Raw genomic sequence first — 21094 nt, forward strand, 5'->3', positions numbered from 1 at the left:
CGCCAGAACTAGTGAGAAATGCAAATGATGGAGGCCTATCCCAGACCTGCTAAACCAGGAACTCGATGGACTGAGAAGTGACTATGATGCACTCTAGAGTTTAAGAATCAATGTTTTCCACTGCTGATTTTTAAAGGGCCCACATGCTTTAGGGATGATATTCATGAACAATGTAACACGTTTATCTTGTGAAAATGCTGGAGCCCAATGTATAATTTTGAAACTAAAAGTAGTTAAAACTAACATGAATGTAGACCACAAGGGTATTTATAGGCATAACTAAAATTTTTTTCGTTAACAAGAAATGAATCTGCTCAAATATGCAGATACGTTTCTAATGGAGTGTTTATCTGATTATCATTTATTTGCTAATTAAGAGCCCAATTCCTTGTGCCAAAAAGCATATATATATAAATTTTATTCTGAGAAATCAAGAGCACAAGTTTCCCAAAAGCTGACTCAAACCTCAGAGAAGGAACTTGAGCATGTTCCCCCACAAAATGTCTGGTTTGGATACTTTGTCTACTGTGAGTTAGTAACAAAACATATGCCAAGTAGCTATATTAACACCTGTTGGTAAGAGTTAGTTGTTACCTACATAAATGTCAGGGGGTAGAGCAATTAATATTATTCTCGTATTACTTTAGTTCAATGTTCAAATTCAAGTTTCATAACCAAGTTAGGAGCCCTGGCAGCCATGATAACAAAACCATGTCAGCTTGGAAAATTACTTTCCTTCCTTCATAGTGATGACTCCAAGGAATACACAGTGTCTTAATTACTGTTAAATAATTCGAATAGGAGTTAAAAAGATGAACCTTATTAAGATATACTGAACTTAGCTGTTTGTGATAAGCAACACTGGTTATTTACCACCATACATGGCCAGACTGAAAAAAAGATCCATTAGCTCCCAATTTATTTTCTTTCTACGGCAGCTTTCCAGTGCCTGAAGTATTTCCAAGCATCCTCTGACTAGGTTTCTCTATTTCATCTTCAAGTGAAAGCAAAGAGCTATTGGCTGAGGAGGACAGCTCTTATGAACTCCTTTAAAACTGCTCAGAGAAACCCCCAGGGTGGCAGTGTGCAACAGTTATGGCTCCCAATGATAATCTTCACTTCTTCTCAGAGGAAAGATCTGGTTCAAATTTTGAACTTTAATTCAGTTAAGTACATTCCACAGCTAGCACCTACTGTCACTGAAGTGAGAGCTAAATGTGTGTGATTTTTCTCCCTAGAAACAGAAAAAAGCTCTTCAATTAATCCATTTACTTTGGAATCACTTTTATTAATTTGGAAACCAACATTCAGTGGCTGGAAAAAACATTTGTATGGTGTTACAGCACTTGAAGATGTTCAAGATGATCTGGCTCTAATTTCTAACAGATGTTTTTCAACTGTCCCACATTAAATGAAAAAGTACCCTGAAATTATATTCTGTTCTACAGATGCTCTCTCAGGTCTTCTCTACTTGCTCCCCACTACCGATTTTAATTCAAATTGTTCTCTTACCAATATATGTAGTAGTACTCGTGCATGCTGTAGAGTTCCAATTCAAAGCCGCTCAGAAGATACTGGATCATAATTCGCAGGTTATGATAAAGGACCCAGGTACCTAAACAGGCCAAATGTTGCCTTTGGGGTTCCTGTTTCAACAGCATAGTGTGAAGGGCTGCATCAACCTTCTCTGCCTATCAGAATAAAATGTCATAACACGGACTTTCGTTTCAAGGTAATGAAAGAATGAAAAAAAAAAACCACAAACAGCTAAAAATAGCATTTAGACAGAAAATATAAAACTTGTCACTAAAGAATTTATACTTTCAAAACATTTTTTGGTTCCATTCACATTTAAACTTCCCATTTCACAATGGATAACGTTTACCTAAATGCTCCTTAAAACTAAAAAGACATTTTATAAAACAAAAATATAAAATATTGAGTTTAGGCTTTTAATTATGTTATCAATTAATATTGCTGCTGATAGGAATATTAAGGTTTTCTTTTCCACAGCTACATAATAAATCAATTTATTATTTTTTTTAATTTTAGTAATATAATTTAGTGATTCATCACTTACATATAACACCCAGTGCTCATCCCAACAAGTGTCCTCCTTAATGCCCATCACCCATTTAACCCAACCCCCTACCCACCTCCCCTCCAGCAACCCTTATTTTGTTCTCTGTATTTAAGAGTCTCTTATGGTTTGTCTTAAGATTTTTGTTAGAATGTGAACTTGCTATAAAACTATAGTTCTACACATATTTTATAATTTATCCTGATTATCAAAGAAATAATTTAAGAGGTTTCTCAGTGTGGATTATTGTTCTCTTTTTGTAAACTCTTTCTTTGATATATGGAAATGTTACATTTTAAGTTAAAAGTAAATTAATCATGCTAAAAACTTAAATAGTTAAAACGTTGTTCCAAAGAACTGTTTTTAAAAATCTGATCAAGGTAAATGAACTGCTTAATTTTAGAAGGGAGGGCAACTTGTTGGCTCTTACCTCATCCTGCAAGGTAGCAAATTCCTCAAGAATATGACCAAGCTTATCTCTCTGTCGAGCCCGATTATGTCCATGGATCTGAATAAGACTACAGAATGGCTGCAAATACATACGATTTGTTAACTGCCAATGTGAAATTTCTTGACACTAAATAAAATTAACATTCTAAGTTTTCAAAATCTAGTTTAAGGGGAAAAAAATACTGTGGAGGTAAGAATCAGGACTATGCGTATTTCTTACATAGGTATTTCTTTTTAAGGAAACTTAACACAAGATTTTATCAAGAGCCAGAAGAAAGTGGCTATTAATGAAACCTGTTTTCATATGGCAAAAATGTTACTTCAATCTTTAGATATGTTCCCACAATTCCAAGAGAATAGTTTCCTCTTCTGAGGATCTCAAGCCATAAGCCAATGTTTAAGAGTAACATTTCTGTGCTACTTTAAATATACCAGAATAGTTGTAAGGCTTAAGTAATGGCTGATACAGCTGAACTCTGAACAACACATGGGTTAGGGACACTTATATCTTGCAGAGTTGAAAATCCACATATAACTTTTGACTCCCCCAAAACTTAACTACTACTAATAGCCAACTGTTGACTGGAAGCCTTACTGATAACATCAACAGTCAGTTAACTCCTATTTTGTATGTTATACGCATTATATGCTGTATTCTCACAATGAAGTAAGCTAAAGAAAAGGAATTGTTATAAAGAAAATCTTAAGAAAGTACATTTATATTTATACTACCGTATTGAAGAAAATCTACACATGAGTGCACCTGCAAAGTTGAAACCCGCGTTGTTCAAGGGTCAACTGTTCTCTATAAACCCTAAGGTTCTTCAATTCCTAATCTATATCCTAAAATATTGTTAACACTTCACTAATCAGACAATATGCACGAATGGTAAGATGCTCTGATTTAAGAAATGAGAATCAGAAGATCCTTCAAATAGAATTGTTTTAAATTTGTACAGTTTGATAGATATTATCTCACTTGATCAATAACTAGCCTATGTATGAGGTACAGGGGCAGTATTAATACCTCACTTCTTAAAGACGGGGGAATTTATAGAAAAGTGAAGTGATCTTCCTGACAATGATAAAATGTTAATGATACAGACGAGATCTGGCCTTTTAGTTCTCCTTTCACCCTCCCAAGGTGCCTTGCTATATTTTAGTAACTGGAATTAGGCCTCCCACACTGTTTCAGTTCTCCAAAAGAAATGTTTATATAATTAAATTAGAATGATTTATGATTAATTTAATCCACTACAAGATTTATATTTTTTCCTCATTACCCTATATTTGAAAAAAATTTGTGCTCCCATCTCAAGTAGTAATTTTAATTTTACTATAATCCTGTTCATTAAGGTAGCACAAAGATAAGTATCTGGGGCTGGTACAAACATTCCTTGTTCATATGGTCAAAAATAGTTTTTGTGCACATTTACAAAAAACTTTAACAACTTCTGTTTTCCCAGATGGGGGTCATAACTTAATTCTGCTTGTGTGGTCCCTGGGGTGTTACAGTGAGAGGACATCAAAGGTGCCTCAGTATTTAACGACCTGCCAGGAAGACTCCACATTAGAAAGCTATCTACTCAAGTGCAAGAACAGACAGAAATTTTTCATTTTTTCGGGGAAAATGACTAAGAACTGTTGGATGAAAAAAGTAACACAAATTAATGTGACTGAAGGAATTACACCCCACAATTTTTATTTTTATTTTATTTTTTAAAATTTTATTTGAGAGTGCCTGTGTGTGAGCGGGAAAGGGGCAGAAAGAGGGAGAGAGGGAATCTCAAGCAGGCATCTTGATATAGGGCTTGATCTCATAAACCATGAGATCACGACCTGAGTCAAAACCAACAACCAGACACTTAACCGACTGAGCCACCCAGGCGCCCCACTCCCCACAATTTGTAAAGTATCCATCACAACGATCCAAACTGCAGTTCTTACCCGAACACAGTGAGTAACAAAGGAGTCAATACAGTCCTTAGCCTGGTGATTATTATATAGGCAGCACCTGTAAGATAATGCTCATTAAAATCAAACTATTTGGCCTACAAAAAGCAGCAGGGATACCAACAGACCAAAATTGTGGAAAAAACAGAAAATGGAACCAAATACCTTACTAAATTAAACACTGTTAGCATTAGATTAAGAAATATTTCACTATTATTGTGTTACTCGCACAACAAATGCACATTTCCAATTCTTCCAGTTCTATACTTGGACTGAGTTGGATCCAACAAGATCAAATTAACAAGGAGAGAAGAAAAATTCCAAAGTTCTACTTTTTCATGGCCCTACTACAATGTTATTTATTTTTCTACAACTAACACCCTCATAGATTATACCCATAATAATAATTACAAAGAAAATGCTATACAGAATCCTAATTTTTTAAAGATGTATCCACATTTCCAACCACTGGCCCAAATCCTCACTTATACATTTCTGGCAGCTCATCCTCTATCCTCATCAAGTGATTTCCTTTCTGGTGCTCCTTGTCTCAGTTATTAAAGTGACTAAAGCCTTCCTGAGCAGTCTGGGAGGGTCTGCTACCTGCCTGGCTCTAGAGGAGCCAATTCAGCCAATTCAGGGGCTGAACAGATGGGAAGATTATTTTTGTTTCTATCCCTGAGGTCAGTGGCCTTTGCACTTAAGAACATGGGAAAAAAGCAAAGACTTTTCCCTGGCACACAGACAGGAGCAGACAACTCACTACTTCTAAGTATCTGCCATAACTGAACAATCTGACCAGAGCCTCAAAGATCAACAGAGCCACAACCATGCAATGGAAATGACAGTGCACGCAGAAGCCATGAGAAAGAGGAGGCAGAACACCAGGAATAGGTGGTGGCAAAAGAGAAGTGCTAGAAGGTCTGCTAGATCTTTAACTCCAAAGTAAGAAAGTTACTCAAGGTGATTAAAATAAAGCTCTTAAAGGAGGGGGGGGAAAAAAAAAAAAAAAGACGACTTTCTGGATCCCAAAATTAGGATTTTCAAATTTAAAAATTCAACAGATGAAAAGATGCTCACTTGTAGTCTTGAAGGTCAAGGAAGAACTTTCTCACATCACAGCAAAAATGACAAGAGATAAATAAAGGAAAATTACTGATCGGAAGACTTGAGGCTTTAAGGACTGAGTTCCCGACAGGTGTAGCTGAAAATCAGACACGTACATTCTGGTAAAACTCTTAAATTCCAGAAAAACCAACCAACCAACCAACCAAACCAAACAAAACCCAGAAACTTTACAATCTTCCAGAAGAAAGTGTCCAATCACTTAACAAAGGAAAAAAAGAATTAGATCGGGATCACATTTCTTATCTCTAACACTGGAATTCTAAAACAGTGGAGTAACATTTACATATTACCATGCAATGAACTCTGTCATATATACAGTCAATTCCCGGTACTCATGATAGTTCTATTCTTTAAAGCTGCTGCAGACACTGGATTAGAGAATACGGCAACATTGCCGCTAGGGTAAAATACTGGGTTAGGTTCCTGCCAGCCACTGGTGACACCATCTGCATCAACTGATCACTACATGACCTTGCATTATGTGTTTAAAGATGCTTTATGTGATGTATATTGCCAATTCATTACCAAACTCATGGCTGAGTGAAGCTTATCTAACATACATATTCTCTCTGAAAGGCATGCCACAGCCTTCTTGTGCTAAGGGACACTAGACAGCGTATCATTACAGATGGAGGTCATTTGAAACTATGAAATCACCAACAAAAAGCACAAAAATGTGAAGAACATGGCACCTAATGGAGCTGTTCACGGTATAAGAACTGAAAAAAAAGGTAGAGAGTTTCCTTATTCAGTACCGGGAGACTCTAATTTTTTTTTTTTTTTTTTTTTGCTGCTCTGCCCATGTCCATGAATTCAGCGAGAGCAGAGCAATGATTTGAAGGTTACAAATATATCTTAGCAAGTAAGCAAGATCTGCAAATATGGAATCTTCAAACAATGAAGGTTGAACTGTAACTAACCCTAAATAAGTAATAATAAAGGTGCTAAAGGAGACTGTTAAATAGAAAAGGGAAAGATGCAAATCAGACACAGACACTATTTCACACATATCAGATTGTCAAAAACTGAAGAGTCTGATTATGACAAAGCACAAAGTCTAAGAAAACTGGAATTCTTATACCCTGTTGTCTGGAATACAAATTGGTTAAATTATTTTGTAAAGCAATTTGGCAAAACTAGTGAGGTTGAAGATGCACATACCCTACGATCAGCAATTAATTCCAGTTCTAAGTATAGACAGCCTATGTGCACAAGGAGACATATTCAAAGAAGTTCACTACAGCACTGTTTTCAATAGTAATAAATTAGAAAGAACTTAAATGTCCATTTATAGAGAAACAGCAAAACAAACTGCAACATATTCAAAGGGTGGATTTCAATGAACGAAGTATCAAACCTGTTGATTTCAAAACCCTAATGTTGAATGAAAAAATCATGTTGCAAAAGGATGTATACAGTGTGACAACATTTATGTGAAGTCTAAAAACATATAAAATAAATGGATGTATTATTTCTGGACACATATTTGGGTGAAGTGTATAAGCATTCATAAGAGACACAAGCTGTAGTGCACAGTGGACACCTCTAGGACCAGAGTGGGAGGAAAGGACTGGGTGGAGTGTTGGGGAGGGGGGGTGCGGGGAGTTGGATTTGAAATGGCAGCCAGCAGCTCCCAGAATGTGGCCCAGGTTCCCCCGGTGGGGGTGGTGACTTTAGGATGCTTTCTAGGGGACAAGGTCAAAACCATTCTCACAACAGCATTAGGATGTTATTCGCCTTTGGTATTCCTTCTCTCACAAGTGTACGTACGGTAGGTGTTTCCAGAGTCTACATGGCATGCGTTAACAGACTGAAAGCAGAAGCAGGTCAAAATGATTCAGCTATCTTCTATTAGGACAGACAGAAAACAGATCTACAAAAATGTAAAACTGCCACTTTTTATCACTAATTTTTCTTAAAAACATGGTTGTCTTCCACAAAAATGTTTCGATTAATGTAATGGGTTTCCTATTTAAAAAATTAATAAATATTTTTAAAGTATTGTTTTAATTTCTAAAACAGTAGGTAGCAATACACATGACCCATATAAACAAAAGCTATCTGGGTCTTTAATAACTTTTAAGAATGTAAAGGGGTCCCAAGACAAAAAAGCTTAAGAATTGCTGATCTAGATGTATTTCTAATAATTTAATTCGTGAAAATTAGCTACTCCTTGATACTCAAGCTCAGCTCTACTCTAGGACATGATGTTGCTGTCGGAAGCCCGACCCTGATTCTGCACAGCTCACTCCCTCAGTTCACTCACATTTCACCACGTGCTTTCTATAACTATGGCCTAAGAGAACTATCTATCCCCTTTATCTTTCTACAAACTCACATTATGTATTTGTCTACTGTTCAGTCTCTCCCACTGGATGCGAGGTGCCTTGTTAGCAGGTGTGTTCTTCCCTTCCCTAGAACCCAAAAAGGTTCTGGCCTGGCAACAGCAAGTACTAATTTATTATATTTATTACATAAGGGAACTGATAAAATTTATAAATTCATATAAATATGCATTAAGTATTTATCAAATTTTATCAATTCTCCAAAAGGTGAATATATAAAAACCAAAGAAAAATATTGTTTAAATGGATGGTAGTGTATGTCACTTACAAATCTGAATACTGGATGTATTTAATTACAAATTTTAAAATAATTTTTAAGTGTCTGTTTGCAGACGACATATTATGTAGAAAACCTAAAAATTCCATCAAAAAACTGTTGGACTACTTAACTGAGTAAAGTTGCAGGGTATAAAAAATCAATATACAAAAATCTGCTGTATTTCTATACACTGACAATAAACTATCAGAGAAATTAAGAAAGTAATCCCATGTATAAGCACCAAAAACAATAAAGTACTTAGGAACACATTTAACCAAGGAGGGGAAAGATCAGTACACTTTTGAAAACTGTAAGACACTCATGAAAGAAACTGAAGACACAAATAAATAGAAAAATATTCTGTGCTTTTGGACTGGAAGAATATTGTTAGAGTCGATCCTTACTGAAATTCAAATAGCATGTTTCACAGATATAGAGAAAACAACCCCAGAATTTATATGGGACCCCAAACACTCTGAAAACAAAGCAATCTTGAGAAAGAACAAAAAAGCTGGAGGCATCACACTCCCAGATTTCAAACTATACTACCAAAGTGACAGTATTCAAAACAGAATATTATTGGCATAAAAACACATAGATCAATAAAACAGAATAGAGAGCCTAGGGGGGAAAAAAAGCATGCACATATGGTCAATTAACTTTTGACAAAGAAGCCAAGAATATACAATGGGGAAACGACAGACTCTTCAATAAGTAAAACTGGGAAAACTGGACAGCCACATGTAAAAGAAATGACATTGGACCCTTACACCATACACAAGAATCAAATAAAAATGGATTAAAGACTCACTTTTGTATGTAAGATCTGAAGTTTCTGGTATATTAGAAGAAAACATAGGGGATCAAGATTTTTTGGTTTTGCACCAAAAGCAAAGGCAACAAAAGCAAAAATAAGCAGCGGGATTACGTCAAACTGAAAAGCTTCTGCTCAGCAAACAATCAACAAAATGAAAAAGCAACCTACATAATGGGAGAAAATATTTGCAAACCACACGCCCAATAAAGGGTTAACCAGGGAAGGGCCAAGAAAATCCTGAAAAAGAATGTAGCCAGAGGACATGTCTTAACAAGATATTAAAACTTAAGACAAAGCCACAATAATAAGAATCATCAAAAACAAAACAAAAAGAAAACACTATCATTGGAACTGGAAAAAAATTTCAATACATAAAGGATTTCCAAGTAAAATAAAGGTGGTCTTCTTTTAGTCCAGTGGGAAATGATGGTTTATATTGTAAGTGATGCTCACCCAACAGACTACCTAGAAGGAAAATCAGGTTGAACTTCTATCTTCACACCACTTAATCTTAAATGCACAAGAATAAAAATCTTTGGACAAAACCTTGAACAAAAATCTTTGGAAGTGACTAAAGGTACAACCTATGTGCTGGGGAGATTTACCTCCAACGAGAAACCTAAAATATTGGATAAAATTTAGTAGCAGAAACTACCACACAGAAGGCAAAAATTGTGATGCAAAAGAAAACTTAAGGAAAAAAAATCTGCAATGCCTATCACAAATGAAGGAGTTGAAAGATAATTTAGTCAGGACTTGTATACTATGAGGAGCTATATACTGTATGATAGATACTATTGTTTAACAATGTATATTAGATACCCATAATGTACAAACAGCTCATATGAATTTTCCAAAAAAGTAAACCACTTAAAAGTTAATGGGCAAAGGATATAAACAATTCATAGAAAAGTATTTCTAAATGTTCAATAAATATTGTATTAAATCCTCAAATTAAAGTAACAATGAGGTATTGTTTCCTGCTAAACACACTGGAAAAAATTAAAAGGAGTTAGGGAATGTGCACTCTCATATACTGCTAACAGAAATACAAATTGTTACAATCTTTTAGAATGCAATCTGGTAATATCTATTATAAGTACACATGCCCCCATCCAGTAAACCCCAATGCACAGAATACATTCACATTATGATATATTTGGCAACCATTATAAAGAATTAATTGGATCTACATCAGATCATTTGAAACACAAATTCATGATGTACCTTTGAGTGAGGGGAAAAAAAGAATTTTAAAAACAAAAATTTTAAGAAAGCAATCCACAAAAAGTAATTAAAAGTTCATGATAAAAACAGCTTGTTTAACATGATCCCATTTACATAAAGTCAAATGTGTATCATACATCTATGTAGCACAGATCTAAGGGATCTGAGAGATCTATAGTGATGGTCATTGAAATGTTACCTCAAGGCTAAGACTTCAGGGGATTTTTATTATTTTTCACATTTTATGCACTGTCTAAACTTCAAACACGACCATATATTTATATAATAATATAAACATAATATTATATAATAATATAAACAACCAGCTTCTGGTTTCTTTTTTTTTTTTAAAGCAACTTATTTACCTTCTTATTCCTTTCCTTCCCCTGCTGAATCAGTTGTCAAGTCCTATTAATTTTCCCTCTGAAATGTTCCTCAGGTCTGTCTTCTTTATAATCCCACAGTTTAATCCTTTATCATTTCTTGCCTGTAGTACCGAATTAGCCTACCTCGACACTTTGCCTCCTTTATCACTACCAGTTTGTTTCCTATTAAAAACTACGCACCATAAAAAAAATACATACTATCCTATGCTAATTTCCTCCTAAAAACCTGAGCACTTCCTCACTGACCATAAAGACCAAATTTTACCAAAGCATTCAAAACTCGTAAGTCCCAAACTATCTTAACCATCCAACTGCCATTTATTTATTCACTCATTCAACAAAGATTCATCATGTGCTGTGTGCTAGACAGTGTTCTTGCACCTGTGATACATTAGCGAACAAACAGCCAAAACGACCTGCCCTGACCTCGTAGAGTTCATATTCTAACGGGAGTGGGGGGAGGACGAGAGGGAAATAAAAAATGAATACAATGAAGAATTATGTAGTGTATATATACAGCACGTAAGCACAGTGAAGGAGCAAATTATACAGCAGGTAAGAAGATCGTTGTTACAGGAGAGAGAACTATATACAGCCTAGTGCTGGCTGAGGCAGGGGAGAGGTTGTACTTCTTAAACAGTCTGATCAAAGCAGTCCTGACTGAGATGAAGTTAAACAGACTTGAAGGCGGTGAGGCAGTCAGTCTTGGGGATTTCTGAGTAAAATGTCCTCCACCTCAGACTCTGTGTAAAGGTTGTAGGGTGAGAGTGAGCCTGTATGTTCCTGGAATAGCAAGGAGGGCAGTGTGGCTGATGGGGGGAGTGGGGTAAGAGATGAGGCCAGAGAGGCAGGAGTCTAGACCAGAGTGTATGGGACCTCCTAGGCTCAATCATAAGGACTGTGGCTTTTACTGTGAATGAAACAGGGAATATAAGCAACACTGAGGCTGCCTGGGAATTTATCTCCTCCCAGGGTCAGTCCTTAATGGACTCGTACGTGGGTAAATTCTCAGACTCCTTTGTTTTATCCCTAACAACTCTGAGGTGCTACCCACACTATCTCCAGAGCTCCCCACCAGGACATAACCAGAGTTACTTTCCCTGAAGTATACCTCTGCACGGTTTTTTTTCCTTTGCATGTCCCACTTGCCAACAACACTGCTGGTTTCTCCTGGGAACAGTTTCTTTTTTTTTTTTTTTTCTTTTAAAGTTCATTTATTTATAAAGAGAGAGAAAGAAAGAGAGACAGAGAGGGAGGGAGGGAGGGAGGGGCAGAGAGAGAGAGAAAGAGGGAGAATCTCAAGCAGGCTCCACACTGCCAGTGCAGAGCTCAATGAGGGGCTTGATCTCATGAAGTGTAAGATCATGACCTGAGCTGAGGTCAAGAGCTGGACGCTTAACTGACTGAGCCACCAGGCGCTGCTCCTGGGAACACTTTCTAAGTCTCAGGATCTGCTTCTGAGAAACCCAAGTTAAGAGAGGAGAAAGTTTTATGTGAGATGTGGCATAATTTATTCAACAAATTGAATGCTGAACCACTAACTGTTCCTAAAATACACAATTCATATGCTCATGTCTTTAGACATGCTGGTTTCTTTGCTAAGAAATAACAACACCTTTCTTCCGTCCCCTTTGGAAAAGCTTTATTCCTTTTCTAAAATGCCAACACAAATGATGATTTCTTGCTGTATGAAATCCTTTCCAGCCTCTTATTAAAGCAACATGTTTCTATCAGAACATAATTTAAGAAATAATTATCTGCATTTTCTATTTTTATCTAGACTCAGATCATTAAGAGACCTTATCTGATTTTTTATAATTACTCCCAAAGTGCTTACCTAACACAGTGCTTTGCACACAGTAAGAATCAATGCAACTTACTGTATTTGATAATTCCTTGTAAGGTTTTCTTCTCATATTGAGCCTAATGTCAACCTCACAAAAACTTTAGTTTAAATCTAAATAATATGCAGCAGAAATCAATTAATTTTACTATGAGTTTTTTATTTTCTGCATGAAGATGTGATTCCAACAGTTTTTATGCCTTGGCTGTGAACGAGCACAGAGACCTGGGGCTTTTAAGAAATGTACACGCTATGAAAAGTCTCACAGTACTTACTTTGGGGAGAGCACCGGAGGACTGACAAAAGACCGAAGTGCATCTTTCACCATGTCTTGCATGAGATGGGTTCCAAAGACCTTTTTGTTATCCACCAGGAAAGTAGTCTTAAAACAAATGTTATGTATTAGTAATGCTGTCAAAATCTTGACATATTGTACATATAACTGTCATTACTGTGACATGAACACAACAGAAGAGATTAAAGCATAAAAACCTGGTGGAAATCAATGAATCACTACCTCCACAATGGGTTATTACTTGTTAATCTATATTTAAGATGTATTCTGATGAAGGTGTATAAAGAAAAAATACCTCTCAAGCCAAAGGCAATAATAGTGAACTAGTCAAAATGAGCTGACCAGGGACACCTGGGTGGCTCAGCTGGCTCTTGTTTCAACTCAGGACATGATTTCACAGGTTCATAATTGTGCCTGTGTCCAGCCCTGTGTGGACAGTGAGGAGTCTGCTTGGAATTCTCTCTCTCCCTCTCTCTCAAAAATAAAGAAACTTAAAAAAACAAACCCCAAAATGAAATGACTAGTCTGAATACGTCAAATAAGCTAATATATAAGAAAGAGGGCTTCATAAGTTATTAAACAGCAAATGGCTATAAATATTTAGTTGACAAACTTTGTCTCTAATGAACATTTTGGAATACACACTTCCTGAAATTGGAAAAATTATTTAATGATTAAATTTAAAATAAATTATTTAACAATAGTTTGCATTTCATTTTCTCCCCTTACTGACCTCAGCATATTTTAATATTTCCTATACTATCCCTTCTTTGATTTCCTAACCCATTTGGGTTGTTTCCAGTTTTGGGTGATCATGAAACAAATAGCTATAAACATTCGCATACAGGTTTCCAGGAGAAAACTGGGTTTCACTTTTCTTAGGTAAACATTAAGCAGGAGTGGGATTTGTACATTTAATTTAATAAGAATCTGCCAAATTGTTTTACAAGTGGTTGTAGCACTTCATGGAATTATCAGTAAATGCATCCTCACCAGCACTTGGTATTATCAGTTTTTCTTTCTTCTTTTATTTAAAAGATATTAGAAAAGAAAGACAGTGGTATTTCATTGTGGTTTTAATCTGCATATCCCTAGTACCAATTATGTTGAATATCTTTAAAAAACTAGGTTGTCTGTTTTCTGTTAGGTTTATAAATTTCTTTGTATGATACAAGTCCTATGCTACACATGATTTGCAAATATTTTCTCCCATTCTGTAGTCTCTTTTCATTTTAACAGTATCTTCCACAGACTTATAAAGTTGATCAACTGACCATTTTTTAAGAATTGTGTTTTTGGTGTCATACCTAAGAATACTCTGCCTTCTAAAGTCAAAGATTTCTCCTGTCTTTTCTTGTAAAAGTTGTATAGTCTTACATTTTAGATTTATGATGCATTCTAAGTCAATTTTTTTTGCATATGTCTGTCCAATTGTTCTTGCAACACTGTAAAAAATCCTGCTATGATTTTATTGAGACTGCTTTGAATCTATAGAACAATTTTGGGAAGAACATCTTAAAAATATTAATTCTTCCAATCCACAAACAAGGTATATACCTTTCCATTTATTTAGGTCTTTGACTTCTTTCACCAATACTTCTAGTTTTTCAGCATTGTCTACAAACAGGTATTAGATTTATACTTAAGTATTTTGTGTTTTTTTTGAGATTATTGTAAATAGTACTATTAAATTTTTGACTTCTCATTGTTCCCTGAAAGTATATAAGAATACAATTGTTTTTTGTATATTGACCTCATATCCTGTGCTCTTGTTAAACTCACCCATCTGGTCTAGGAACTTCTCTAAAAATTCTGGTGCTCTACACAGAAAATAATGTCTATAAAACGCTGATGATTTCTTCCCTGTTCAGCTGTATGCCTTTTGTTTCCTTTTCCTGCCTTTTTTCACTGGCTAAAATTTCCAATACAGATCTCCATCAATTTATAATGGGGTTACATCCCAAAACCCATTTTAAGTTGAATAAGCTGCAATGCATTTAATACATCTGAATACATACCGAACACCATAGCTTATAGCCTAGACTACTCTGAATGTGCTCAGAACACTTACATTAGCCTACTGTGGGGCAAAATCATCTAACACAAAGCCTATTTGATAATAAAGTGTTGAATACCTCCAGTAATTTATTGACTGCGATACCGAAAGTGAAAAACAGAATGGTTAAACAGGCTGTTTACCCTTGTGATTGTGTAGCTGAGTGGGAGCTGCAACTTGCTGTTCAAACCCAGGATCAGGAGAGAGTGTTATAATACACATTGCTATTGTTTTAAATAAACATTTTGTAATGTTTATTTAAAAACATTGATCTAGAAAAAGATCAAAATTCAAAATGCAAAGTATGGTTTCTATTGAATGGACATCACTTTCAGACTGTTACAAAGTCGATAAATCATAAATTGAACCATCTTAAGTCGTGGGCCATCTGTAGTATGTTGAATAAGAGAGGAGTGAGAGAGCTGACATCCTCACTTTACTCCCAATCTTTGCAGGAAAGGATTTAATCTTTCACCATTAAGTATGACGTTAGCTACAAGTTTTTTGTATATACCCTATATCAGGTTAAGGGAAGTTTTCTTCTATTCCTAGTTTTGACGAGAGTTTTTGTCATGAATGGATGCTGACTTTTGTCAAATGCTTTTCCTGAATGTACTGAGACTTTATTTTTTTTTAAATTTTTCTGATGTTTATTATTTTTAAGAGAGAGAGAGAGAGAGAGAGAGAGAGACACACACAAAGTGTGAGTGGGGGAGGGGCAGAGAGAGCTGGAGACACAGAATCCAAAGCAGGCTCCAGGCTCTAACTCATGAACCGTGAGATCATGACGTGAGCCAAAGTTGGAGGCTTAACTGACTGAGCCACCCAGGCGCCCCATGAGACTTTGATCGTATGGTGGATTACACTTTTTTTTTAATGTTTATTTAAAAAACAAATTTAAAAAATAAATTTAAATTTAAAAATTTAAATAAAAAATGTTTATTGAAAGATAGAGTGAGCGCAAGCAGGGGAGGGGCAGAGACAGACTCCCAACCAGGCTCCATACTCCTTGCAGAGCCCAAAGTAGGGCTCAATCTCATGACCAGGAGATCAGGACTGGAGCCGAAAACAAGAGCCGGATGCTTAACTGACTGAGCCACCCAGGTGCCCCTACATGGACTGATTTTCAAAGGTTGAACCAGGCTTGCATTTTTGGGATAAAGCCCATTTGGTCATGATGTATTATCTTTTTTTTATATATTGCTGAATTTGATATCATAATACTTTAAGGTGGTTCTATCTATCCTCATAAGGGATACTGGCCTATAATTTTCCATGCTTTTAATGTCTTTGTTTGGTTTTGCTACTGAGATAATGCTGGCTTTATTATGTATATTGTTGCCTCTTCTATTTTTTGGAACAGACTGTACAGAATTGACCTGGAATTTTCTCTGTTGGAAGGTATTAAACTAGGAATTCAATTTAACAGATGTAGGATCATTCAAGTTCTCTGTTTCTTCATGAGTTTTGATAGTGTCCTTCAAGAAATTGGTCCATTTCATCTATGATTTTGAATTTATGGACACAGAGTTGTTTATAATATTTCCCATATATCCTTTTACAGACCCTTTTGGAGTCTGCAGTGGTCCTTTCTTTTTTCATTTGTGGTATTATTAATCTGTACTATACCTTCTTTTTTTTCTTGTTCTGCCTGGTTAGAGGTTCTTCAATTTTACTGATATGTTCAAAAGAATCAGGATTTTAGTTACATTAATTTTCTTTACTGTTTACCTGTTTCCTATTTTACTGATATCTGCTTTTATCTGTAGTATTTCTTTTCTTCTGCCTGCTTTGAGTTTCATTTGCTCTTTTTTTTTTAAAGCAGAAGCTTAAATTTTCAGAGCTTTCTTTTTAAAAAAATTTAATTGAAGTATAGTTGACATACAGTATTATATTAGTTTCAGATGTAGAACACAGTGATTCGACAATTCTATATACCAGGAAATGCTCACCATGGCAAGTGCAGTTACCATCTGTCACCAAAGTTATTATGATACTATTGACTATATTCCACATCCTGTACTTTTCACCCCTGTGACCTATTTATTTTATAACTGGAAGTTTGTATCTCTTAATCCCCTTCACTTATTTCACTCATTCCCCTATCTCCAATCCCTCTGGCAACCATTTTCTTTTTTTTCTCATATAAACATTTAATCCTATAAATTTTCCTCTAAGCACTGCTTCAGTTATATCCCACAGAATCTGTATGTTATATTTTCATTTTCATTCAGTTCAAAATATTTTCAAATTATCCTCAAGACTTCTTCTTTGGCTCAAGGGTTGTTTAGAAGTGTGTTAGTTTCCAAATATTTGGAAAATATTTATGGATTACTAGTTTCATTGAAAAATAGAGAGCATACTTTGTATGATTTCAACTGATTTTAAATTATTAAGGTTTGTTTTATAGTCCAGCGTATGGTCTTGGTGAATGTCTAATATTCCAATATTTCTCTCACAAAAATATAACACTAACTGTTGAACATCCTTTAAAAGCATCTACTTTTGTTCCAGCAATCAATAAAACAATGTCAACACACAAATAATTTGATGTTTAAAGAAGTATTTCAATACTATGTAGAACTTACTTGTAATAGAGATCTTGAAAGAACACAAGGAGATTGTTCACTAAATTCACAGAAAAAATCCTGATACACACAGAAAAAGTAATGTCATTAATAGATTAATAAAAGCCAGAAATGTTTTATTTAGCATGCAATTTTTATCAGACCTTCTGCAAATTAAATACTAGTAGAATTAAAATATGACAAAGAGCTAAGAATCATTTCTATAGGAATTGTCTAATTGTATCAATAGGACGATGAAGGATTTTGGAGCCTAATTTTTTTTTAACTGAACAACAGTCAATTGTGTATACAAATATTATGTATGCACACCATGAAAATAATAGTAGCAATAATAATTTCCTAACTAATGGTAGAAGTTTACTTCCTACTTCACAGAAATAAATACCAAGTAACCAGGCCAACTGGATTCATATAACTGTTCCTGAAAGATATGCTTAGAAAACTATATATGGTTTTATACATAGATAAAAGAAAAAAGCTCAGAAAATACACTAAAATGTTAACTTCTGTAGATTATATAGGGTAGTAGTTACCTATCATTTTCATATTTTTCTGTATTTTCCAGACTCATGATCCTCAATTTAAAGGGGTGCTCTGCCAAATCCTACCAAGTTTCTCTAGTCAATTCACTTTTTTAACAAATAACTTTTATACCTTGCTCACACTTTTCAAAGTGAATGTTCTCCACACAGATGTCCTCCCATTTAACATTACAAAGAAAATTAAGTCATCTATCCAGCAGGCAATCCTCTGCTTCAGCCTCTGAATGTTATCACTGAGCCCACATTTGTACCCAGATCCTACCTTGCCCACTTTAACAACGGAGGCCCCCCAACTTGTACTACACTGCATTCCTTCCGGTCTTATCAGAACATTACACATGGTCAATAATCCATCCTTGTTTTTCCCTGATATTTAAGTTCTCCCTTTCTGCCATATCCTCCCCATTTACATTTAAGTAAAATTTTCTCCTGTCACATGCTCCCACATTTCACTCTCAACCACTGCCTTCTCGGCCAAACTTTCTAAAGGAGTTGGCTGCATCATCTCTCCTTATTCAAAGGCCCCCCCTCATCAACACAAGCTAGCCTGGCTCTTCACTCTAGTCACCACTGTTGTCTGACATCAAATCCAATCAACATCTGTTTTGGACTTTATTCACCTCTTTCATCTGACCTCTCAGCAGTATGTGACAGGACTTCCTGTTTGAAAAACCTTTTAACTGACTTCCATGAGTTTCTTTCTCTGTGGTCACTTCTCAGTCTGCTCTGTAGGTTCAAAGTTTAGTTCCAGACTATTTTTCTTTTCTCAAGCTATATACTTTTTCCCTCACAATCTTCTCCGTATTCATGCTTCCTTTGATTACTACTTGTAATAGTTCCAAAATTATATATTGAACAGACTTCTAAGTTCTATCCATATAATCAATACCTAATTCAATATCTCTACATAAATATTTCAAAGGTACCTCAAAATCGGCCTTATTAAGACCCTCAGTTGACTAAGGGTCTTTGAGAGTTTCCCCATTTCGGTAAGCAGCACCAGTGTGTATCAAGGTTTGCACGTCAGAAACCCTGGGCCTTCCTGAAAGCTCTCTCATGTCCCATATTTTAATTCATCACCAATATGCTATCAATATTAGTTCATACATAGCTCTAACTCTGACAACCTCATGTCACCTCCCTGCCATCCTTCTATTCTCTCTTCCTTGAACTGCAGTAACGGTCTCTTAATTTATTATCCCCCTGTGTTTACCCTGTTCCTTTCCAATCTTTTCTCTACAGTCAACCACATCTCCCAAACTGTTAACCCATTTATTTAACTGCCCCACCCATATTCACCCATGTGAAAATGCAGAAACATGAAGACCATAAACTACAGTCATAACTGACATCTTGATATTTGTTATTCCAGTATTTGAAAAACTGAACTTCGCTGTGTCTGACCATCACTTCTGTGTGACAATGTATAAAATGGGTCAAGTATTTCTGAAACATGACTTGACATTCACAAACATTTCCTTATGTCAATCATGCTTTTTAACGGCACTGTGGCATATATTCTACACATACCCACAGGATGGATAGTGGTATCACCAATGTTTCTAGTTTTTCAAGATTACAAATGATGACGCACCAAATACCTCTTTAGTTCATCTTCGCAACATATCTTAAATGATTTTCTTATGCTAAATCTCTAGAATGGGAGTTGCTGGGTCAGGATATACACTATTTTTAAGACTTCTGAGAGAGACAGCCACAGGAGTATAGGAGAGCTACTATTTCCCTCCATCAACATTAAATATTGCTATACTTTTCAATCTAGTTGTTATAAACTGCATTTCTTCAATTACTAGTAAGGTTATACCTTTTTCACATTTACTTCCTTTTCAGTGTGTATGCTCATGTCCTTTCCCAATTTTCCACTGAGATGTACTCTTTATCTGAACAGTGACTGGTTTCTTAGGCAGAACTACCAGACTGTTTGGTTCCTTCTCCCTCTAACTTTAATCTCTTCCTCTATTCTTAGCCTCAACTACTCCCTACCTCCCCTCATCCCCACAACACGTATTCCTGTCCCAAGTGCTCCAGGGAGCCAGATTCTTCTCCTTCTATGCCCTCTTCATGTCCAGTGCTGGAAGTGCAGGCCTGACTCCCCCAGCTATGGTGTGTCATTCAGCATTCAACTTTCCGACAAGGCAATCCATAACTTTCTGCCAGAACGTCAAATTCCAACTGTTGCATTATTCTTATTCCAACTCACATTGATCAATTTCTTTTCAAAAATCTTACAATTAATCTGAATACAAATATACATTTACATAATTAAGAATCAAAAAAGGAGATATAGCAGAAGAATAAGAAAGTCTCTAACTCCTGATATGCCACTATTTTGGTTACAAGCCCTCTAAGCCTTAACTTTGTTTACCTATACGATGAACTGTTCAAAATGAACTGGGTTATGTCTATGATCTTTTCAACCTTTAAGATTCCATGATTCTTATGACAGAATAAGGACAAAACTACAAAAAAAAAAAAAAAAAAAAAAAAAAAAAAAAAAAGCAAACAAATGAGGTAACAAAGACACAAACGGGAAGTTTCACTAAGCAATGAAGACTCATACTGGTGTTAATGACAAAGAATTAGAAGGGAAAACAAAGTTATTATAAGAAAAAGCATAAACAAAAGCACAAATCTTTGCTGACCATGAAAAAATATATTCCAGAGGCTGCTGCTCAATTCCAGGAATGTAAATGAGATAATAATCATCTCCAGGAATACAGGAACAGAAGCAGCCTAGAACCAACAAGGAAGACCTCACAGGGAAAATGACACGGGCTAGGAATTACGTATCTCTTTGCAGAGTTGTGCAAAATAAATTAGTGTGCTTGTGTCTAAATAACAACAGTATTATTCTGCATATTTTCTACCTTCCTAACATTGCTTTTCTATATTTTAACCCATAAAGAAGATTAATCCAAAATATGTAAAAATGTATATACTCTTCAACCCAGCAGCTTCATGGTTTAGGATTATAACTTAAGGAAGAAGGAAGCAGATGATACAAAGGTTTACCTACAAAAATGTTCACATTAGTATCGTTTATAACATTAAAACGCTGAAAAGGGCCTCAATATAATATGAATGAACTGGAAAAAATTGTGATC

General features: G+C 35.5%; 1 protein-coding gene across 3 annotated transcripts in view; it reads right to left on the minus strand.

Annotated features, from left to right (window-relative positions):
- NAA35 (N-alpha-acetyltransferase 35, NatC auxiliary subunit) overlaps positions 1-21094 on the minus strand; it is a 96174-nt gene that overhangs the window by 8550 nt on the left and 66530 nt on the right. For all 3 annotated transcript variants that reach the window (XM_058695553.1, XM_058695554.1, XM_058695555.1), the window contains exons 13-17: positions 17428-17487; positions 12764-12870; positions 4478-4544; positions 2511-2609; positions 1513-1691 (exon numbers count right to left, since the gene is read on the minus strand). In XM_058695553.1, coding sequence (XP_058551536.1) covers positions 1513-1691; positions 2511-2609; positions 4478-4544; positions 12764-12870; positions 17428-17487 — 512 coding nt within the window. The remainder of the gene's footprint in view (positions 1-1512; positions 1692-2510; positions 2610-4477; positions 4545-12763; positions 12871-17427; positions 17488-21094) is intronic.

This window comes from Neofelis nebulosa, chromosome 12 (assembly GCF_028018385.1).
Source record: "Neofelis nebulosa isolate mNeoNeb1 chromosome 12, mNeoNeb1.pri, whole genome shotgun sequence".
Taxonomy (NCBI): Eukaryota; Metazoa; Chordata; class Mammalia; order Carnivora; family Felidae; genus Neofelis; species Neofelis nebulosa.